Consider the following 24,052-nt stretch of genomic DNA (forward strand, 5'->3'; position numbering starts at 1 on the left):
TAGACTGGTGAAGGTATGTTTTATGATTTTTTTGGAAAATATTTTCTATGCCTTTGACTTGTGTTTCTTTTCTCTTTCCTCTATACTTATTATTCATAAGTTGATTTCACAGTATCCCAGATTTTCTGAATATTTTGTGACTTGAATTTTTTTAATTAATATTTTTTGATGTGGTTATTTGTTTCTTCTACTTATCTTCAAGACCTGAAGTTCTTTCTTCTAAGTCTTCTAGTCTCTTAGTGAGGCTTAACTGTGAGGTTTTTCAACTTGTATTTCAGCTCAGATGTTCTTTGACAGTGAAAATAAGAAGAAAATGGTAAGAGATAATCTAATTAAAGGGAGAACAAGGAGAGGAAAACAATGTTAAAAATTAAGTATTAAGTATTCAAAACTGGATACAGTGGCTCATTTCTACACTCCCAGTGCTTGAGAAGTGAGGCATGGAAACTTGTCAATTCTAGTTCAGTTTTGCCCAAACAACTACCACAACAGCAGAACAGGACAAAAAAGTAGGTAAATAAATTAAACAATAAATAAGTAACATAAGAGAAATATAAAGGCAAAGAGAAAATTTATAAAATAAAGTTTATACTGATTAGTATACTTTAAAGATTTTACAAAAAACAAAGACAATTAAACTTTACATAAATATATTTAATAAAATAAGTAGGATATATTTTCACTCTTCAAAGAATGTCAATTATATTAGAAACAAGGGGGCTGGTGAGATGGTTCAGTGGGTAAGAGCACCCGACTGCTCTTCTGAAGGTCCAGAGTTCAAATCCCAGCAACCACATGGTGGCTCACAACCATCCACAACGAGATCTGGTGCCCTCTTCTGGAGTGTCTGAAGACAGCTACAGTGTACTTATATATAATAAATAAATAAATCTTTAAAAAAAAAAAAGAAACAAGGCAGAAATCTACTAGCTTTTCTCTCTCTGATCTTTTTGGTTGCTTGCCTCTCTGTCAGTACAGATTTTGGGGGGAATTTAGTGTAGGCCTTTTGACTTTACAGTTTAGTTTATTATAGCTGGGTTTAGTGGCTCAATACTAAATCCCAGCACTTAGAAGGCTGAGCCAGAATCACTCATCCAGTGGTAGGATAGGATATAATGTCAAAACAACATTCATTGTTGTAAGCATTATGATGTAAAATACTGTTTGTTGCATCAAAAATTATAATTTCAGCAAATAATCTATAATTCAGATGATGAGGTAGAGGCAGGAGAATTGGGAGTTGGAATCCAGTCTAGGTAATAAAACAAGCTCTAGACAAACCTAAGATAAGTAATAAGTTCTAGGTTAGCTAAAGCTACATAGAGAGATACTATCTTAAAAATTATCATTATCTTCTCTAACAACATTGTGGTCGTTTGAATTAGAATGACACCTGGAGGCTCAAATGTTTGAATGTTTGATTCTCAGTGGACCATTTAGGAAGGATTAGGAGATGTAACCTTGTTGGAGGAGGTTTGTCACTGGTGGTGGGCTCTAAAGATTTCAAAAGTCTACCCTAGACCTGATCTTGCTCTCTGCCCCCATGTCACAGATCAGATATAAGTTCTCAGCTACTGCTCCAGCACCATGCCTGCTTGCTGGTCTGCCCCCATGCTCCCCACCATGCTTATCATGGTCTAACTCTCTGAAACTGTAAGCAAGCTCCTGGTAATGAAGTACTTCTTTTTATAGGATGCCTTGGACATGGTGTCTCATCACAGAATAGAACAGTAATTAAGACAACTGCCACCACCATCTTCATCATTGTCATTGTCACCATTAGCACTTTAAGATAACTATGGAAATGTTGCAACAAAGTATATGGTTACCATGTATAAAAAAATTTCATGTCTACTACCACAGAAAGAAAATTACTTTTCAGGGATTATCAAGGTAATTTCTTTTCGGGAACAACACCCCTAAGGGATATTTTCTTATTCCCAACATGAAGTTGTCACTAGTACAACATAACCCAAATGTTATACTTACTTGTTTTGAAGTGATCATGTTCAATACTAAGAAAAATATCACTTCCTCATAATTTAATTTGGGAATAAATTTTTGAGCATTTTCTGCAGGAAAAGAAGATAAACAACTAAATTTGACCCTTATTAATACTGATAATTATTGTAATACTATTTTGCATGAAGCACTTTGCTAATTGTTATGTAAATGTTACTTAACTTAATCAAAATAACAGATTAAAGAAGTATAACCATGAACTTTATTGCTGTTGAAAATCTTGAGTGTCAGAAAAGCACCAGGGTAGCTAGGGCGCAGGGTCAGCTGACACTCGCCAGCTACCCACAACACCCGCCACAGGATCTTAAGACTTCTGGTGAGTGGAACACAGCTTCTACTACAAACCAATTGCGCGCAGGACCTGAGACTGCATTAGTTAGGGAAGCAGAAACCGGCCTGAGTAGGGCCACAGGCCTCATCCGGCCAGACCAGCACCGGAGTAGCCAGAGCGCAGGGTCGGCTGACACCCGCCAGCTACCCACGACCGCCGCCACAGGATTTTGAGACTGCTGGTGAGTGGAACACAGCTTCTGCTCCAATCTTTAAACAGTGACAATGACAACAACTAACCCTAGAGATTACCAGATGGCGAAAGGTAAACGTAATAATCTTACTAACAAAAACCAAGACAACTCACCATCATCGGAACCCAGCACTCCCACTTCGCCCAGTCCAGGGCACCCCAAAACACCGGAAAAGCTAGACACGGATCTAAAAGCATATCTCCTGATGATGGTAGAGGACTTCAAGAAGTACTTTAATAACACACTTAAAGAAATACAGGAGAACACTGCTAAACAGGTAGAAGACATTAAAGAGGAAGCACAAAAATCCCTTAAAGAATTGCAGGAGAACACTGCTAAAGAGTTACAAATCCTTAAAGAAAAACAGGATAACATAATCAAACAGGTAGAAGTCCTTAATGAAAAACAGGAAAACATATCCAAACATATGATGGAAATTAACAAAACCATACTAGACCTAAAAAGGGAAGTAGACACAATAAAGAAAACCCAAAATGAGGCAACACTGGAGATAGAAACCCTAGGAAAGAAATCTGGAACCATAGATGCGAGCATCAGCAACAGAATACAAGAGATGGAAGAGAGAATCTCAGGTGCAGAAGATTCCATAGAGAACATCGGCACAACAATCAAGGAAAATGTAAAACGCAAAAAGATCCTAACTCAAAACATCCAAGAAATACAGGACACAATGAGAAGACCAAACCTACAGATAATAGGAGTGGATGAGAATGAAGATTTTCAACTCAAAAGACCAGCAAACATCTTCAACAAAATTATAGAAGAAAACTTCACAAATCTAAAGAAAGAGATGCCCATGAACATATAAGAAGCCTACAAAACTCCAAATAGACTGGACCAGAAAAGAAATACCTCCCGACACATAATAATCAGAACAACAAATGCTCTAAATAAAGATAGAATACTAAAAGCAGTAAGAGAAAAAGGCCAAGTAACATATAAAGGCAAGCCTATCAGAATTACACCAGATTTTTCACCAGAGACTATGAAAGCCAGAAGATCCTGGACGGATGTTATACAGACACTAAAAGAACACAAATTCCAGCCCAGGCTACTATACCCAGCCAAACTCTCAATTAACATAGATGGAGAAACCAAAGTATTCCACGACAAAACCAAATTCAAACATTATCTCTCCACGAATCCAGCCCTTCAAAGGATAATAACAGAAAAAAAACAATACAAGGACAGGAACCACGCCCTAGAAACAACAAGAAGGTAATCCCTCAACAAACCTAAAAGAAGACAGCCACAAGAACAGAATGCCAACTTTAACAACAAAAATAACAGGAAACAACAATTACTTTTCCTTAATATCTCTTAATATCAATGGACTCAACTCCCCGATAAAAAGACATAGACTAACAAACTGGCTACACAAACAAGAACCAACATTTTGCTGCTTACAGGAAACTCATCTCAGAGAAAAAGATAGACACTACCTCAGAATGAAAGGCTGGAAAACAATTTTCCAAGCATATGGTATGAAGAAACAAGCTGGAGTAGCCATTCTAATATCTGATAAGATTGACTTCCAACCCAAAGTCATTAAAAAAGACAGGGAGGGACACTTCATACTCATCAAAGGTAAAATCCTCCAAGAGGAACTATCAATCCTGAATATCTATGCTCCAAATACAAAGGCAGCCACATTAATTAAAGAAACTTTAGTAAATCTCAAAGCACACATTGCACCTCATACAATAATAGTGGAAGACTTCAACACACCACTTTCACCAATGGACAGATCGTGGAAACAGAAACTAAACAGGGACACAGTGAAACTAACAGAAGTTATGAATCAAATGGATCTGGCAGATATCTACAGAACATTCTATCCTAAAACAAAAGGATATACCTTCTTCTCAGCACCTCATGGTACCTTCTCCAAAATTGACCACATAATTGGTCACAAAACAGGCCTCAACAGATACAAAAATATTGAAATTGTCCCATGCATCCTATCAGATCACCATGGACTAAGGCTGATCTTCAATAACAAAATAAATAATAGAAACCCAACCTTCACGTGGAAACTGAACAACACTCTTCTCAATGATACCATGGTCAAGGAAGGAATAAAGAAAGAAATTAAGGACTTTTTAGAGTTCAATGAAAATGAAGCCACAACATACCCAAACTTATGGGACGCAATGAAAGCATTTCTAAGAGGAAAACTCATAGCTCTGAGATCCTCCAAAAGGAAACTAGAGAGAGCAGACATTAGCAGCTTGACAACATACCTAAAAGCACTAGAACAAAAGGAAGCAAATTCACCCAAGAGGAGTAAACAGCAGGAAATAATCAAACTCAGGGGCGAAATCAACCAAGTGGAAACAAGAAGAACTATTCAAACAATCAAACAATCAAGGAGCTGGTTCTTTGAGAAAATCATCAAGATAGATAAAACCTTAGCCAGACTCACTAGAGGGCACAGGGAAAACATCCTAATTAACAAAATCAGAAATGAAAAAGGAGACATAACAACAGATCCTGAAGACATCCAAAACACCATCAGATCCTTCTACCAAAGGCTATACTCAACAAAACTGGAGAACCTGGATGAAATGGAGAAGTTCCTAGACAGATACCAGGTACCAAAGTTGAATCAAGATCAGGTTAATGATCTAAACAGCCCTATATCCCCCAAAGAAATAGAAGCAGTCATTAATAGTCTCCCAACTAAAAAAAGCCCAGGACCAGATGGGTTTAGTGCAGAGTTCTATCAGACCTTCAAAGAAGATCTAATCCCAGTTCTTCACAAACTATTCCACGAAATAGAAACAGAAGGTACTCTACCCAACTCATTCTATGAAGCCACAGTTACTCTGATACCTAAACCACAAAAAGACCCAACAAAGATAAAAAACTTCAGACCAATATCCCTTATGAATATTGATGCAAAAATCCTCAATAAAGTTCTTGCTAACCGAATCCAAGAACACATCAAAACAATCATCCATCCTGACCAAGTAGGTTTCATCCCAGGGATGCAGGGATGGTTCAATATACGGAAATCCATCAACGTAATCCACTATATAAACAAACTCAAAGACAAAAACCACATGGTCATCTCGTTAGATGCGGAGAAAGCATTTGACAAGATCCAACACCCATTCATGATAAAAGTCTTGCAAAGATCAGGAATTCAAGGCTCATACCTAAACATGATAAAAGCAATCTACAGCAAACCAGTAGCCAACATCAAAGTAAATGGTGAGAAGCTTGAAGCAATCCCTCTAAAATCAGGGACTAGACAAGGCTGTCCACTTTCTCCATACCTATTCAACATTGTACTTGAAGTCCTAGCCAGAGCAATTCGACAACAAAAGGAGATCAAAGGGATACAAATTGGAAAAGATGAAGTCAAACTATCACTTTTTGCAGATGATATGATAGTATATATAAGTGATCCTAAAAATTCCACCAGAGAACTCCTAAGCCTGATAAACAGCTTCGGTGAAGTAGCTGGATATAAAATTAACTCAAACAAATCAATGGCCTTTCTCTACACAAAGAATAAACAGGCTGAGAAAGAAATTAGGGAAACAACACCCTTCTCAATAGTCACAAATAATATAAAATATCTTGGCGTGACTCTAACTAAGGAAGTGAAAGATCTGTATAATAAAAACTTCAAGCCTGAAGAAAGAAATTCTAGAAGATCTCAGAAGATGGAAAGATCTCCCATGCTCATGGATTGGCAGAATCAACGTTGTAAAAATGGCTATCTTGCCAAAAGCAATCTACAGATTCAATGCAATCCCCATCAAAATTCCAACTCAATTCTTCAACGAATTAGAAAGTGCAATCTGCAAATTCATCTGGAATAACAAAAAACCTAGGATAGCAAAAACTCTTCTCAAGGATAAAAGAACCTCTGGAGGAATCACCATGCCGGGCCTAAAGCTTTACTACAGAGCAATTGTGATAAAAACTGCATGGTACTGGTATAGTGACAGACAAATAGACCAATGGAATAGAATTGAAGACCCAGAAATGAACCCACACACCTACGGTGACTTGATCTTCGACAAGGGAGCTAAAAACATCCAGTGGAAGAAAGACAGCATTTTCAACAAATGGTGCTGGCACAACTGGTTGTTATCATGTAGAAGAATGCGAATCGATCCATTCGTACCTCCTTGTACTAAGGTCAAGTCTAAGTGGATCAAGGAACTACACATAAAACCAGAGACACTGAAACTTATAGAGGAGAAAGTGGGGAAAAGCCTTGAAGATATGGGCACAGGGGAAAAATTCCTGAATAGAACAGTAATGGCTTGTGTTGTAAGATTGAGAATTGACAAGTGGGACCTCATGAAACTGCAAAGCTTCTGCGAGGCTAAAGACACCATCAATAAGACAAAAAAACCACCAACAGATTGGGAAAGGATCTTCACCTATCCTAAATCAGATAAGGGACTAATATCCAATATATATAAAGAACTCAAGAAGGTGGACTCCAGAAAGTCAAATAACCCCATTAAAAAATGGGGCTCAGAACTGAACAAAGAATTCTCACCTGAGGAATACCGAATGGCAGAGAAGCACCTGAAAAAATGTTCAACATCCTTAATCATCAGGGAAATGCAAATCAAAACAACCCTGAGATTCCACCTCACACCAGTCAGAATGGCTAAGATCAAAAATTCAGGTGACAGCAGATGCTGGCGAGGGTGTGGAGAAAGAGGAACACTCCTCCATTGTTGGTGGGATTGCAAGCTTGTACAACCACTCTGGAAATCAGTCTGGCGGTTCCTCAGAAAATTGGACATAGTACTACCGGAGGATCCAGCAATACCTCTCCTGGGCATATATCCAGAAGATGTCCCAACCGGTAAAAAAGACACATGCTCCACTATGTTCATAGCAGCCCTATTTATAATAGCCAGAAGCTGGAAAGAACCCAGATGTCCCTCAACAGAGGAATGGATACAGAAATTATGGTACATTTACACAATGGAGTACTACTCAGCTATTAAAAAGAATGAATTTATGAAATTCCTAGCCAAATGGATGGACCTGGAGGGCATCATCTTGAGTGAAGTAACACAATCACAAAAGAACTCACACAATATGTATTCACTGATAAGTGGATATTAGCCCAAAACTTAGGATACCCATGATATAAGATACAATTTGCTAAACGCATGAAACTCAAGAAGAATGAAGACCAAAGTGTGGACACTGTGCCCCTTCTTAGAATTGGGAACAAAACACCCAGGGAAGAAGTTACAGAGACAAAGTTCGTAGCTGTGATGAAAGGATGGACCATTTAGAGACTGCCATATCCAGGGATCCATCCCATAATCAGCTTCTAAACGCTGACACCATTGCATACACTAGCAAGATTTTGCTGAAAGGACCCAGATATAGCTGTCTCTTGTGAGACGATGCCGGGGCCTAGCAAACACAGGAGTGGATGTTCACAGTCAGCTATTGGATGTATCACAGGGCTCCCAAGGGAGAAGCTAGAGAAAGTACCCAAGGAGCTAAAGGGATCTGCAACCCTATTGTTGGAACAACATGATGTACTAACCCCGGATCTCTTGTCTCTAGCTGCATATGTATCGAAAGATGGCCTAGTCGGCCATCAATGGAAAGAGAGGCCCATTGGACTTGCAAACTTTATATGCCCCAATTTAGGGGAATGCCAGGGCCAAAAGAATGGGAATGGGTGGGTAGGGAAGTGGGGGGCGCTATGGGGGACTTTTGGGATAGCATTGGAAATGTAATTGAGGAAAATATGTAATAAAAATATTAAAAATTTAAAAAAAATAAAAAAAAGAAAATCTTGAGTTTTATGTACCCTGATGACAGTTCAGTAATTATGTAGATAGGGTTAGAATTAATCTTTTATTTCCAAAAACATTATACCATATTTCCATTAAAGAAAGTGGAAAGATAGTTGATTGATAAAAGATTGATAGACAAAAGATATCTAATTAAGAAAATAATAAATAATGCCAGATGCTTGGCATATGAATAATGCACAGTATTTTTCATTAAGTAAAACTGCATAATCACAAATAATCTTTGTAATGTAAGCTACATATTTTGAGAATTTCATATCTGGGTATTGTATGTATGTCATTTCAGCATCTCCTTCTCCCTCTTCTTATTCATCTAATGTTCCCCATAACCACTCAAGTTTATCATACCTTCTTTGATTATATCATCACACACATATATCTATATATAAGTATATATGACTTACTAGTTCTATTTAATATTGCTCATGTATTTAGAGTTGATCATTGAGGAGTAGATAATCTATCAGGGAGCTCTTACCTACAGAACACTGATTTTTCCCTCTCTTCACCAGCAATCAGTTGCCTGTGGCTTTTATCTAGTAGTGGGACATTGAAATTTCCCCATTTGTCTTCACATGCCAATTGGTTTTGTCATTATACTTTCCTTGTTTTGAAAACATATTCTTGGAGTTTGATAGAGGAATCTTTCCTTTCATGTCTAGAAGACACTTCCTTACAGCAGGCACCCTGGTCCTCTGACTGTTACATTCCTTCTACAATCCCCTCCATGGATTTTCCTGAGCCTTATGTATATGTGTTGCATTGTGGATATATCAGTTGGTATACAGAAGACCTGAGTATAAGTAATTATTTCTTGTTTCTTTCTGAGCTATGTCTTTTGATAAATAAAGTATTTTACATCATTAATTCATTCAAAAACATGAAAAATTTCAGAATGATTAGAAACTAATTAAAGTCAAATTTGCAAAACAGAGTTCAAACAGAATAACTATTGTGAGAAATAGTTACAGGTATTCCTTGACTTATAGTGGAGTTTGTCCTCATAAATTCATCACAAATTGAAAACATCATGAATCCAAGAACAGTTTGTACCCTTAGTCCACATAGCACCATGGCTTAGAAACACAATTAAATCTAGAGTTCTGAATATAGACTGTTACCCTCAAGATTATGTGGCTGACTACTACTTCAGCTCAGCACTGAGACAGAATTTTAGCACATAGCACAATAGTTAGATCAAAAGACAAATTTGAAATAGTGTTTTACTCTATACTTAGCACTTTCCCACTGTTGTAAACTGAGTAGTTAATTGACCATTGTAACTCCAATGCCATCTACAATTATATAAAAACAATTAAAACAATCCACATCACTACAATATAGATGTACAAATATGGTTATGAATACTGCTGTGGAGATGAATATACAGAGAAAAATAAACTTTATGAAAGAATTCTAATAAATTATTTATGTACAGTGAATAAAAGACTTTAAAAAACTTCAAAACTAAAGCAATCATCTATGAAGGGAAAGGAACATGAATAAATACTAAAGATACTGTAACATGATGTAGTAAATAAGGCATTCACAGTCTTGAAGCATCACCATAGTTGCAAAAGGAAAAGGAACTTCATAAAAAGGAGGCTGGCCATCCCCTACTTTAATCGATGATTAGTTCCAGAAGCATCAGTTCTTAAACTCTGGCAGTTGAGCTTCTAGATGTGAGGTGTTGGAAGGAGTCTGTCTCTGTAGTGCTACCACAGCGTCTAATTAGTCTGAAATTCATCATAAGAAAATACAGACAGGGCTGGTGAGATGGCTCAGTGGTTAAGAGCTCCGACTGCTCTTCTGAAGGTCCCGAGTTCAAATCCCAGCAACCACATGGTGGCTCACAACCATCCGTAACGAAATCTGATGCCGTCTTCTGGAGTATCTGAGGACAGCTACAGTGTACTTACATATAATAAATAAAATAAATCTTTAAAAAAAAAAAAGAAAATACAGACAAGTGTTTATTGCACCTGAGAAAAATCACTAAGTTCTTTAAAATTGTAAGCATACTGAAAGAAAAAAAAAAACAGCAAAAAAACCAAAACACCCTTTGTGCCAGAAACTAATTATTGAATGAAATCTGAATGAGTTTCAACAAGGATGAAAAGTGTTCACAGAGATTAGTATTGGATCAGTTAGGAACACTTGACTATGGAAGGCAGCCTTCCAAATAATATTATATAATCCATATTGATAATGTTCAATATAAAAAAACCTAATTTTTTTAACATCTTTATACCTACGTGTTAAAACTGAAAACAAATCAGAAAAATCATTAGTTTAAAATATAAAGACTTACAATAATTTATACAATATTTGAACTTTTTATTTATATGTTTAATCTTCTGTTGATCTGAATTTATATATTATCATCATCAATTCCCTATACTCCTAATAAATAGTAACACATGAAATACATGCTTCTTATTTATACATTTTATTTTACATGCTTTAAGTCTTATACTTTGTTAGGAAGAAAATGTTGAAAGTAAAATTTCATGAAAAATGTGTCTTTAAAAGATAACTATGGTTGGTAGTACCTTGAATAAAGGAAGTATCACTGACGTGAGTGTTTTGATTAGCCACTTTAGTACCACATAGCTCTTCATAACTCCATTCCAAATATTACAGTAATGGAATAAGACAGGATAAGTAAGACGAGTGTGTGTCTTTTGTAGTGTGAGGAAAGAATAATTATTAAAGGGGAGGTAAGAAAAAAAAAGTCTGGCCCATCCTATACTACAAGTACATATTTCTGTAAATGTAGTATAGAAAATAGGACATAGAGAAAGGAGAACTATCCAATGTATATTTTGTAGCTTTTTCTTTGAACTGAGGTAAGTATGGTAGGGTTCCAGGGAATTCCAACATCAGTAGACAGTGGCTTACTTCCCCTAGTTGTTCCATGTTCACTGTTGCCTGTTAAGCACTGTGTTTAAAGGTTTGCTTACAGAACTAGCTTGAAGAAAAATAACTAAATATCATTTGGGCCATTAATTTTGGCAAAGATCACCCTTAATACTATTAATGTATCTTCCATTCCCTCAGGAGACCACTCTAGCTCCCAAGTGTACTAGTAAGGTTTTGTTTCAGTTTATCAATATTATAAATTGCATTTTACTATCAATTAGTGACTCCTCTGAATCAGAGTCAACAAAGACATTGTGTTTTCTTAACTCAGCTGGTTTTCGCCTTTACAGGTTGGCCATATAAAATATCCTCAATCATGTCCATGACAAAACTTGTATGAAACCTCTTGTGTTAAGAAGCCTGAGCCTTAACATTCCAAAATATAAAGAGACTCCCTGTATTTAGCCCAACTGTATTTAACTACTCAGATTAGGCAAAAAGTCATTCATTTTAAAAATCAGCCTGATGGTCATTAAGTACACAGATACAAAATCTGAGGTAAGTTTTTGCATGCATTCAGACTGCTATCTTATTGTGACTAAATCATATTCATGTCACAACTAATGACTTTTTCTTTGTGTTATTTTACTTTTTTAGGGATGGGAATTCAACCTTGGGTCTCTGAGTGTGAGAAACAAGAACCACACCACAGTCCTAGACCATCACTGTGTTTTCCACCTTTTATCTGTAGACAGGTTGTTTTACAGGATCTAAATCTCAGTTGGTAGACCAAGCTGGTCTCCAACTGAGATCCACCTTTCACAGTCTCCCAAGTGACTGAACTCACACTTTTGTGCTGCCAGACCAAGTTCAGCTGTGAATTTCTCTTCTTAGTTCAGGTAAAAATATAAACTAATGCCCAGAAGACAAATTAAAATGTAAGTATTTTCTTATTTTTCATGGTGATATTATTCTTTTGTGAAATTTGTTAAAATGTAAATATCCTTTTACTTGAGGTAATTTTTTTGTGAAGTTTGATAAAATAAAATATTCCCCATTGCTTTCATTATAGATAAAGATAGTATAGATGTGTGTAAATATATACACGCATATTTAGCTTGGAGAGCACATAAATATAGATTTAATTTTATGTCTTCAATGTCATATCTTTAAAGAGGGTATTGACCACAGATTCAAATTAATAAGTTTACAAAGCCTTGTATAAATTTCCCTACTGTGTAAATTCCAAATGATATACACAATAAAATCATCACATTTAATTAGCATGTAATATCTATAGTTTTTAATGTAACTAATTGTACTGATATTAATGGTGAAATCTACAAGTATCCTCACACTATTATGAAACCACTAGGTAAACATAATAACAAAAAACTTATCACTAATAGATATGTACAATCTTTTTTGTATGTGTGAGCCTTTTTGTACCCTGCTTAGTTGATACAGTGGGCCATGTTCTCCTGGTGACCTCCATGTCCTCTGACTCCTACAATCTTTCTGCCCCCTTTTTGGAGAGATTCCTAGAGGTCCTAGGGGAAAGACCTGATAGAGACTTCCAATTTACCCACAGTTGGTTTTTATTGATTACTCTCACATGATCTGTAATAGAATTTAAGTGAAAAGTCCTGTGGAGTTATTAGTAGTTTTGCTTACATAATGCTGAGTTTAAATGACTCATAGACTGCTCAACAACTGTGTTGTAGCATCTGGAAAATCTAGCATTACCTCATACTTAAGGAATCACCTTTGGTTTAAGTATAGTGCCTTCACTGTGAATGACACAATTAAAGCAGTTTATTAATTATTTATTATTATTATTATTATTATCAAGTAGAAACTTTAAAGACTGAGAATATATAAATACCCAGTGTCTGCCTCTCAAGTGATGATGTGTTTACTCATACCCCAAGAAGCTATTATATTCCATGATATGGGGCAAGATATGCATTATGTTGTTGTGTAATTGTAAAATAAGCAATTATCTCAAGAATGTCTTAGTTTGCTGGGAGATTGAAAGGGCCAGAGGATCTGGAAGTCTTCTGGGAGACTTTATCTTCTAGAAATGGCAACCTGAACAAGACTTGAATAATGGCAATATCAATAGGTAGGTGGGAAACCTCATAGGGTCCCACTCCTAAAAAAAGAATTACGTGTAATTAATGTATACTGCTAGAGAGGGAATTAGGCTTTCTCAGGGACAATACTCTTATTTGGTTAACCAATAAATCATATCCTGAAATCATATACATACAAGCAATGAAAAATGACTCAGTAGATTGTATTTGTGTGTATGTATATGTGTGTGATGTGTGTGAGAGAGTGTTTATATATAAACAATAATAAACAAATAGAGACCATCAATTATAGGAGGGGACTGACTGGGGGTGATATGGGAGGGGCTGGAAGGAGAAAAGGTAAGAGAGAAGAAATGTAATTAAATTTTAACTAAAAAGGAATGTTATAGTTTGGGGAGGAAGAATAAGAAATAAGCAATATGATATTTGACTTAGGACAATAGTCCTAGATTTGCAGTGGGACTGTTCCTGGCCATTTTCAAGGAAACTGAGATGGTAGCTTAATGCACCAAGGAAAATTCGTAAAGATGATTTGGAATATGGGATATGAAGTCTGTCAGAGTATGAATGGTTTTCAGTATAAGACAAAACAGAAGCATGGAGTTGTAAATATTGTATAGAAGCAAAGAGTCGAAAATATGATGTGTTTATGATTTATTCAGTATTGTTATAATGTGGTCTAAAGACATGATCCAACTGAAGCTAATCAGATAGAAGACCTGGAAAAAATCTAGGCACTGTTGGCTATGGCACTGAAAATGACAGTAACTGGTTGGTTAAAATTAGCAATTGTGGTTTATTGAATAAGTACAACTAATATTTTAGCATATGACAACCAGAATAATTACAGCCATGTCAAAGAATAGAGATCCAGATTTGTGAGTGTGTGTGTGTGTGTGTGTGTGTGTTTGTGAACTATTACTTGAAAGTTTGTTTAAATATCATGGCCTTCAACTGAGTATATATTAACATTTGCTATATTCTATTGATATAAATCATTACAAATATTTCTTCACACTGCAATTACTGGTTGTATATAAAATAGTTTGTGTGTTAAATATTAGTAAATGATATAAAATGAACTGTTTATTATTATTAGTAGTAAATAATATAAAATAAAGAATATTAGGAAGTCAGATGAAATGGCCAACTGTCAGCGTATTTTTATAAGTTTTCAATTTAAAGAATGTATTTCGTTTTTATTCAATGTGTAATTACTTGTTAATTAGGTTTAGTGTGATGTCTCCACTCAAACATATATGTACAAAATCAAAGCAAGTGTACTTTTGTCCATTATTCTATCCATCTTTCCCAACCTGAAGAAATCATTGTTGCACATTCATACATTCTGCTCTTTGCTTCCATGTTTCAAAAGGAAAATGTGGTTCACGACCTCCTACATCTGGCTTATTTCACTAAAGATAATGTTTTTTATTTCCATTCATTTTTGCTGCACCTCACAAGATTTCTTTTTTCTTTGGCTAAATAATATTTCCATAGACACAAATACATTTTTCTCTGTTCATCCATTTATGGGAAAGGGAAAGCATGAAACTTTTTAGTATGCTGACTTTATTTTTTTTTCCTTACATAGCCAGGTGTGAAATACATGGATCATGTGATAGTTTTATTTCAGGCTCAGTTTGTTTGTTGAGGAATCATTATACTGCTGTTCACAATGGCTATAGTAATTTACCAACATAAAAGACTTCTCTGTCTACCTAGTCATCAGTAATTATTTATTATTGTTGTTGTTGATATCTGATAATAGCCATTGCTATCTATGGTGAAATTATGCCATATTCTCGTTTTGGTTTACATTCATGAGGGATCTATGGTAAGTTTCCCTCTTTAGTTCTTGACAAATACATGTGTTTTCCTTATCTTGGTGTATTGTTTGGGCCTGTGTGTTATTATTATTTCTGTTTTTATTCTGCATACCTGGTTAAGAGTTTATCATCGTTACTTCTCTTTTTCAAAAATCATATTTTAATTTTACTACTATTCTTTCTTGTCTTTTTTATTTCCCATTTTATTGATTTCTGGTCTTGATCATTGCTTCTTTTGGTATGCTTGCATTTTATTTCACAAATTTGTATAATATCATATTGTAAACTTATACATTCCACTCATTTTATTTTTATTTCATTTCTTACACTTAGATAATTTGACTATTTATATGCAGATTGCCTAAAACACCAAAAGTAGTTATGAGAAACCACACAGTAATGACAACATTCATCTTGCTGGGACTTACAGATGATCCAGGCCTCCAAGTTCTGTTTTTTGTCATTTTATTTCTGACATATATTCTGAGCATAATGGGGAACCTGACAATTATCATTCTCACCCTGATGGACTCTCATCTTAATACACCTATGTATTTTTTTCTCCGAAATTTCTCCTTCTTAGAAATTTCATTCACAACAGTCTGTATTCCTAGATTCCTCTACAGTATATCAACTGAGGTTAATACCATAACATACAATGCTTGTGCCAGTCAAATATTTTTTGTTGGACTATTTGGAGCCACAGAGTTTTTTCTGCTGGCAGCTATGTCCTATGACCGCTATGTGGCCATCTGCAAGCCCTTGCACTATATGACTATCATGGATAACAAAGTTTGTGCCACCCTTGTCCTCTGTTGCTGGACTTCTGGGTTGCTGGTCATTATCATACCTCTTGGCATGATCCTCCAGCTGGAATTCTGTGACTCTAACACCATTGATCACTTTTTCTGTGATGCATCGCCTCTTATCAAAATCTCATGCTCAGATACATGGTTTTTGGAGCAGACTGTCATTGTTTGTGCAGTGCTGACTTTCATCATTACACTAATAGTCGTGATTCTCTCTTACATATACATTATCCAGACAATTCTCAGATTCCCTTCTGCTCATCAGAGGAAGAAAGCATTTTCCACCCGCTCTTCTCACATGATTGTAGTTTCCATCATGTATGGCAGCTGCATTTTTATCTACGTGACACCTTCTGCCAAAGAACAGGTAGATATCAATAAAGGAGTATCTATGCTCAATACATCTGTTGCTCCTTTGTTAAATCCATTTATTTATACTTTGAGAAATAAGCAAGTGAAACAAGCTTTTAATGACACAGTAAAAAAATTGCATATCTCTTACACCAATAAGAACATGTTGAATTTAAATAGTTAATTGACTAGTTTTCATTTTTCTGGAGGTTTTAACTATTTAAGCCAAGTTAACTTTTTCATAGTCCTTTACATCTTGACTTGGAAACCCACTTATGTCAGGAGCCATTGAAGGATAAGCTAATAACTAGCAGATGGTCTTCCTGAGATGAGTCTGCCTTGAAATACAATACGTGATGGATTTGCTCCAGTAGGCAAGGCACAGAAGAAATTAATTTTAGAAAATATTCCTGCCATTAGTATGCTTTTCCTGTTATTATTAAACATACATAGCCATTGCTAGGTATTAGCCCACTGTTTTGAACAGATCTCTGCAGAACAACAAAGATGTACTGTCTTGTAGTGATGCTATATAGACAAATAAATGACTTCTTAAACCTTAATGATGATCCTATAAGAATTTCTAAATTTATAGTAGTTATTAAGCTCAATAAAATTACTATTAAATTCTTTCTGATAATCAAAACTGCATAGAGAACTCTGCCAGTCTTTTAGTGTTATGATTTAATTGCTTTTGAGAAAGTGAGCAGGCATTCTGCAACTTACAGCACATTCTAAGAGGTTGTGAAACCATTAACCATAGGTCATGAAAAAAGGAACTACAATTTGCTATAGATGCCAGGACTGAAGATAAAATATTGACTGGGTTTATCTATTAAAAAATTCACCAATAACTTAATTACGCTTTTTTAACTCTCCACGAATCTGTGGAGCTGTGAGAGATGATGAATGTGATGTGTTTAGCCAGACATAACTCCTAATGGATATGCATGTAAACATTCTCTGTTGTAAATTTTGTATTTAATTTATGATTTGAATTTACGTGTAAACTTGTGATGAACTTTTTACCATGTGATCATGTATTCTGAAAGATGTATAAGTGCTGAGGAAAAAGAGAGGAAACAGGACAGCTTTTAAGACAGAATATCTTTTAGACAGAGCTGAACTGAGGAGAACTTTTTAGACAGAACTCAAGACAGAACTTTTTAGAAAGAACTAAACTGAGCGAGAAGAACTTTGCAGACAGAACACTTTTTAGACAGAACTGAACTCAAAAACTTAGAAGCAAAGGCATAGCATTGGGAGAAAAGGCATTGAGAATAAGAGCATTATTGTGACTTCAGAGTAGGAGGAGAAAACAAGATTAGAAGGAGAATGCAGATTGGAATAATTCTAAGTTAACTTAAAATAAATCTAAGCAATATGCACAATGCAGAGGGAAAGAGAAACTGAAGAAGCTGCAGAGAGAAGAGAAAGAGCAGGCAGGCTTCTCTTTACCATGGGCAGAACAAGTCTTTTCTTAATAGTAAGGCAGGCTTAGTATTACTAAAGAGAATAAAGCTTTCTTCTTACAGACTTGGTTTTAATTCATTTAGCAATAAAAGTGTAAAAGATTTTCCTTTCTTTATGCAATAAATATTGGAGCTCATTTTTCATCCAGAATGAGTAGGTTATTTCTGTACTGGTTCTTGGTCTTTTGCTCCATACACATATATAAGTATGGATGTGTGTGTGTGTGTGTGTGTGTGTGTGTGTGTGTGTGTGTAAGTGTGTAATTATAAGTATGTAAGGTGGGCTCAATTGGTTTGAGTGGAGATATAAAAATGTTTAATCATGAATTTGTAAATGAATTTATGTAAGTTGGTCCATATTTGTTTATATAAAAGTTTTCCTTCTGCTAGTATGACTCTCTTCTCCTGGTTCAATAGAAGTTTATTGCTCCAAACATTCCTTAGCCTGACAAGCAAGAGGCATCTGGACAAGAGGGAAAAGGCGCTAGCAATTAAACCCTTACTTAATCCCCTGCTGTATTATGGTGAGGTGCTAAGTGCCAGAGGGTGTATTTTCTGGCCTCAAAGGAACTCAGGCTCATCAGCTACAATAGCAAAGTGACTTAGACTTAAGATAGGTCTTTTTATTATTAAACAGCAACTATAAATATCTTGAAAGACCATGTTCTGCTCCTACCAGTGCTCTTCCCTCTCTGCTGCCTCAAGAGGAACCAAGAGGAAAGAAAAACAGCCAGGGCTGGCCCCTGGCACATATTGGCAAATTAGTAGTGTTCCTCAAATGAAAATTAAGAATATGTTTTCAAAATCTTAGAGATTGGATATCCCTAATAATAAACAGGGAATTGCATATAAAATGTAGACAAGTGTCAAAAAGTAGCTTCATAATTTCTACAAGATACAAGTAGGCTCCCCAGTCTGGCTCTTGCTCTAAAAATATTGTAGAACATTGGGTGTTTCTATTACACAAAGTATCATTACATAGTATGTGCTTTTTCTCTCTTTCTCTCTCCCTTTATCTCTCAGTCCTCTCTCCCCTCCCCCACCACACACACAGAAAATCTATATATGCAAATAATGATTCTGTTTAGTTTAAAAGCATGAGTACTCAAGAGAATCAAAGAGGGTTGGTAGAAACAACAAAGTGGTCACCCTTGCAGATGTTCCTTAAGGAGACAACACTCCTGAATGTGCAGGCATACAGACACACATACTCATATCCACACACAACCATGCTGACCTTCACATTACTGTATGGTGGGCTTTGTAATAAATAGCCCCTCTGTCTCCTTTCTATTAGACAATGCATATACAATGTTAAGTTACTAAGCAAACATTAAACCTAGTCAATAGATTAATTTGCTTCTCTCTCTGTATTTTGCATAAACTCATTATATGTTTGTAGCAGTATTTATGTATATAAATACTGGCGTCATGTTCCATGCTACCCACCCCCATGTTCTGGTTCCCAAATGAAAGACACACATGCAGTCTCTATATTTTAATATGCCTTAATCTCCACAATAGCTGGGCCACTTCCTAACCTCCATGTAGTTAATCCAACTCCCACTGATAATCTCGAGTTATCGCGTATTAAATTCTATATTCTACCTTGGACCCAATTGGGCAGTCCTATTGGTCCGTACTCTCCCAGTTGTTACACGGCAGTTAGGCCTTCCTGTCCTCCATTCTTCTCAGGCATGTCATCTTTGCTCCTTTACCTCTCCCCGATTGTCAGATCTCCTTCTCCCTCTTCCTTTCTCTGTCCCAAGCCCAGGAAATTCTCAAGTCCAGCCTCTGCCTGCCCTGCCTAGCCATTGACTGATGGCATCTTTATTTATCAATCAGAACCAAATTGGGGTAGGGTCCATCAGTGTCTTACATACAGACATTCCTGTGAGCAGTTTTGTGGAACAGAACTAGCATTCATAATACAAGCAGCTACATTTTCCCTTTTTGTCTAATTAAAAAGGCCTTTTTCCTTTGAGATATACACTGAACATCATTATAACAATTATGCAAACTGTAAGGTATGAAATACACTTATAACATCTAGTCCATCATATTTATCAATTTAGATAAATTATCATCTATCCCAACTTACAATTCCTTATCTGGATTATGTTTGATTTTAACTTGCAATACCATCTGAAAACCATCCTTTCAAATCTAGGGAACCCTCTTTAGTGCTAAAAAACTTAAGTTTGATTATGAGACTATAACTAGTCTTTAACCCCATCAGAGATCTGAGAAAGAATTAAGTATTACCCAAAATGTAGGAAGCACAAAGATATATCTTCCAAAACTTACACAATTTGTAGAGACAGCTGAGAGCCTGGACAGTCCCCTAATTTCTTAGAACAATGGAACAATTCAATTGTCTTCAGCCTTCTGGCCCAGGACCATCTAACAGACCTTAAGTGAAGCAGGAATTATGAAGTACCAGCTTACTTTGTCTTGGCAGAACTTAGCAGTCGGGGATGCTCAATGTTTTCCTTGAAGTGGGAAGGGGATACTGTAAGGAGCAGACATGTCTCCTAGTGAAAAGATCTATTAATAATAAAATGATTTTAAATACCATATTTTGTGGATCTCTGATGTTCTTGAAGACCATTTATATATAGCAGAATTGTTAAACATATGTTATTCTTAACTATTTGAATAATCTTTCTTCTTCTTTTTTTATTAGATATTTTCTTTATTTACATTTCAAATGCTATCCCAAAAGTTTCCTATACCCTCCCCACGCCCTGTTCCCCTACCCACCCACTCCCACTTCTTGGCCCTGGCGTTCCCCTGTACTAGGGCATATACAGTTTGCAAGACCAAGGGGCCTCTCTTCCCAATGATGGCCGACTAGGCCATCTTCTGCTACATATGCAGCTAGAGACACGAGCTCTGAGGGTACTGATTAGTTCATATTGTTGAATAATCTTAAAAACATTTATTGCAATTAAGTCAGAATCTAATGTTACCATGAGATTATTATCTGACCTTCAACTTGTAAAGGTCCTAAACAGTTTGTAATAACAGATATTAGAAGGACTATGTCTAAGCCTTGTACTCTTAAACGAGTTGCATAGGCACAATGCCTACCTAAGAATAACAATCTTAATTTTAAATTTTGTAGCCATATACAAAGATTTATGCCAATGAAAACCTTAAACCTGTATCAATATATAAATTCTGCACCAATATAAGAAAGCATAACTTCAATTCTGCATCAAAATTTAAGATTTCTACCAAAGTAAGATTATGGTTATAAAATGTTTTGTTTAAGAGTAAATTTAGTAAGCCATCCCCGTATATCTAATTTCTCATAATATTAGTGCCCTTTTTCTTTTCAACCCCTTCTGTTTTCCTAAGAAAGGGTACAGAAGAGAAAAGGAAAGATAGAAATCCCCGAGTTAAGCTCTTTACATAATTTCCTACATCCAAAATTATGATTATTTCAAAATTATCTCTTAAAATGACAATTTATCTGTAGTTTATAAAATAAACATAACCAGACACCCAAAACCAAGAAATTGGGATGACTCTCCATAGCTTCTTTCTGCTGAATTGGGCAATGAATAATTATATATATATATATATATATATATATATACATATACATACATATATTCATTTGTTACCCAGTCTCTGTATCCTTTGAAAGTTCAGGGCTTAACTGAAGTTCTGACTGGATCTGTCTGAAAGGCTGGATGAACTGAGGTCATTAGAAACAAGCAGCTAGCCGGGCGTGGTGGCACATGCCTTTAATCCCAGCACTCGGGAGGCAGAGGCAGGTGGATTTCTGAGTTCTAGGCCAGCCTGGTCTACAAAGTGAGTTCCAGGACAGCCAGGGCTATACAGAGAAACCCTGTCTCAAAAAACAAAACAAAACAAAAAAAACAAAAAACAACAACAACAACAACAACAAAAGAAACAAGCAGCTATTTCTGAAGTTATTCTGGGAGCAAATCTCTGGAAACAGTGTCAGGTTAGGCAGGGAGCTGGAACAGCAGGTCATCTCAGCATCCCCAAGTATGAATCTTGTCAGATTTCTAATGTACCCTTTCTAAATCCTCAGCTGCTCTGGATTTACTTTGAGAAGTCTTTGCTACTTCTCAAATTCTCTAAACCAGAACTCATGTTCTTTCCTAATGTCCTTCATGGTCAGCCTGAAAATTACGTCTTTGTTTTGATTTATGGTATGGATTCTCCAGGAGGAATTTTTTTGTCAAAGAGGTATGTTTCTGGCCTGAAATTCATTATTTCTTCTTGAAAACTACTAAACTACCAAAGTGAGTATCTTTTCCCTAAAAGTAGTAATTGAGAGGACAATATATCGCAAGCAATCTGTCTAACATCAGGCTTTTTCTTTGCTTCATGGGAAGCCTAATGTCACAGATGGCATTCTACATTTTCACAATGCAAAATGCCTCCCAAGGGAACTAAAATAGAGGGTTGCCAAAATTAATTAGTCAGACATGGATTTGTTTTTCTATCTCTCGGGATGGGTATGCTCTGTTTTCCTTTCATAGTTTCCTCTTGTATTGTATTCCAAGAGGCAAAATGTGTCTGAAGCTTTCAAGGAGACTTTGGAAAGCCTGTACAACTAGAAATATCAGAAAAGTCACAATATACACAGCATTTAAATATCACAACAAAAATTTTGGAAGTATGGTAACTCATTTTTTTCATCCTTACTAATTGAGTTCAGATTATAAAGATAATTTATGATAAGAAAGAACCTCAATGTGCTTAAATTTTAATAATTAAGTGACTATAAAAGTTACAGCTTGATAAAAGTAACATTTCTCAACGTAAAACAGAAAATTTCCTTTATTACAGATAAAAAGCAAAGTAAGTTGAGATTATGCCTGGAAAAGGAAGAAGCTGAGTATTTATGTGGTTCCACCTACAGTGTACATATCTTTCTAAATCAAAAACTGAACTTGTTTTATTATAGCATGGATACATTTTTATCAATTCTTGCATCAGTGTTTTTGCATAGTCCTCAGTTGGTCAGAGCATAGATCAGAAAGACATGATACCGACCTCAAGACTATATTTCATAGCTAACTTTAAAAAAGTTTACAACTCAAAAAAGTAATAATTTCCAAATTCTGTAATCAAAAGTATATGATATATAACTTTCAAAGTGGGAATAAAATATGTTTTAACTTTTAAAATACAGGTTGATTATTTTCTGCCCTAACAACTTTGGCTACAAGCTCTCAATTCAAAGATAACTAGTTCACCATATATACCATATATTTGATATGATATTAGTAGCTGCTATTCTTTGTATCTTCACACCTTTCAGAATCCAGAGCTTAGCTGTAACAACTACAGAATAAATTACCGAACTTTTTGTTATGCTCTTATAGTGGCTGAGAGTTATGAATTGTGTTTCTCCTTTTTGTTGGCTTTGTACCTACTGAGTGTAAATGGGAACATGACCATCATTATGTAAACACTGTCAAATCTTTACTTAAGAACTTTCATGTATTTCTATTTTGGAAATTTCTCTTTTGTAAGAAAATTCTTTTCTATAGCCTGCATTCCATGATTTCTCATGGAATACCTATAGGCAACACAAGTGTTTGCTATAATGCTTGCTTGTCACATTTTCTTTTTTGTTTTCTTATTTCTCTTTTTGTAACTGACATATATTTTTCTACTGGCTGCAATGTGCCATGATCGTTATGTGGCGATCTATAAACCTCTGAGATACATAGCTATCATTATGTATCATTATGTAATTGCTTCCTGGTCATCTGACTTTCTCAACATTTTCCCCCAGTGATCATTGGCCTCCAGCTGGAATCCTGTTACTGTAACATGTCCTAGCGCTTCACCCATGACTCTTCTCCTATGCTGCAGATTGCTTGCACAAATACAAAGATGTGAGAACTGGTGGCATTTTTTAACAGTATTACTCTTATAGTAACTATGTCCTTGGTGTTTCTCCTGTTCCCACTCATCCATAGAACAGTTCAGAAGATGCCTTCTGCAGAGTAAAAGAAAAAGGCCTTTCCACTTGTTCCTCCCACATGATTGTGTTTTTCTGTCATATAGAAGTTGCATTTTCATATATGTAAAAATATCTGTGATCCATAAACCAAACCCAATATTCACATATATTAAAGTTTAGTGGGTGGATTCACTACTACAACAACATCTCCTGAGTGGCAGGCCTGTCATTCAGAGGAAATTTATTTTGTTGCCTTTCATATGTAGGTGAGCTATTATGAGTACCATCTTG

At 35.7% G+C, this 24,052-nt stretch overlaps 1 protein-coding gene across 1 annotated transcript; it reads left to right on the top strand.

The window, feature by feature from the left end:
• Positions 1–15,551: 15,551 nt before the first annotated feature.
• On the top strand, positions 15,552–16,514 carry LOC110303586 (olfactory receptor 6C2-like). The gene has a single exon (XM_021174716.1). The coding sequence runs from the start codon at positions 15,552–15,554 to the stop codon at positions 16,512–16,514; it is 963 nt and encodes a 320-aa protein (XP_021030375.1).
• The last annotated feature ends 7,538 nt before the right edge of the window (positions 16,515–24,052 follow it).

The sequence above is a fragment of the Mus caroli genome, unplaced genomic scaffold, assembly GCF_978045245.1.
Source record: "Mus caroli unplaced genomic scaffold, Mus_caroli_1 scaffold_9, whole genome shotgun sequence".
Taxonomy (NCBI): Eukaryota; Metazoa; Chordata; class Mammalia; order Rodentia; family Muridae; genus Mus; species Mus caroli.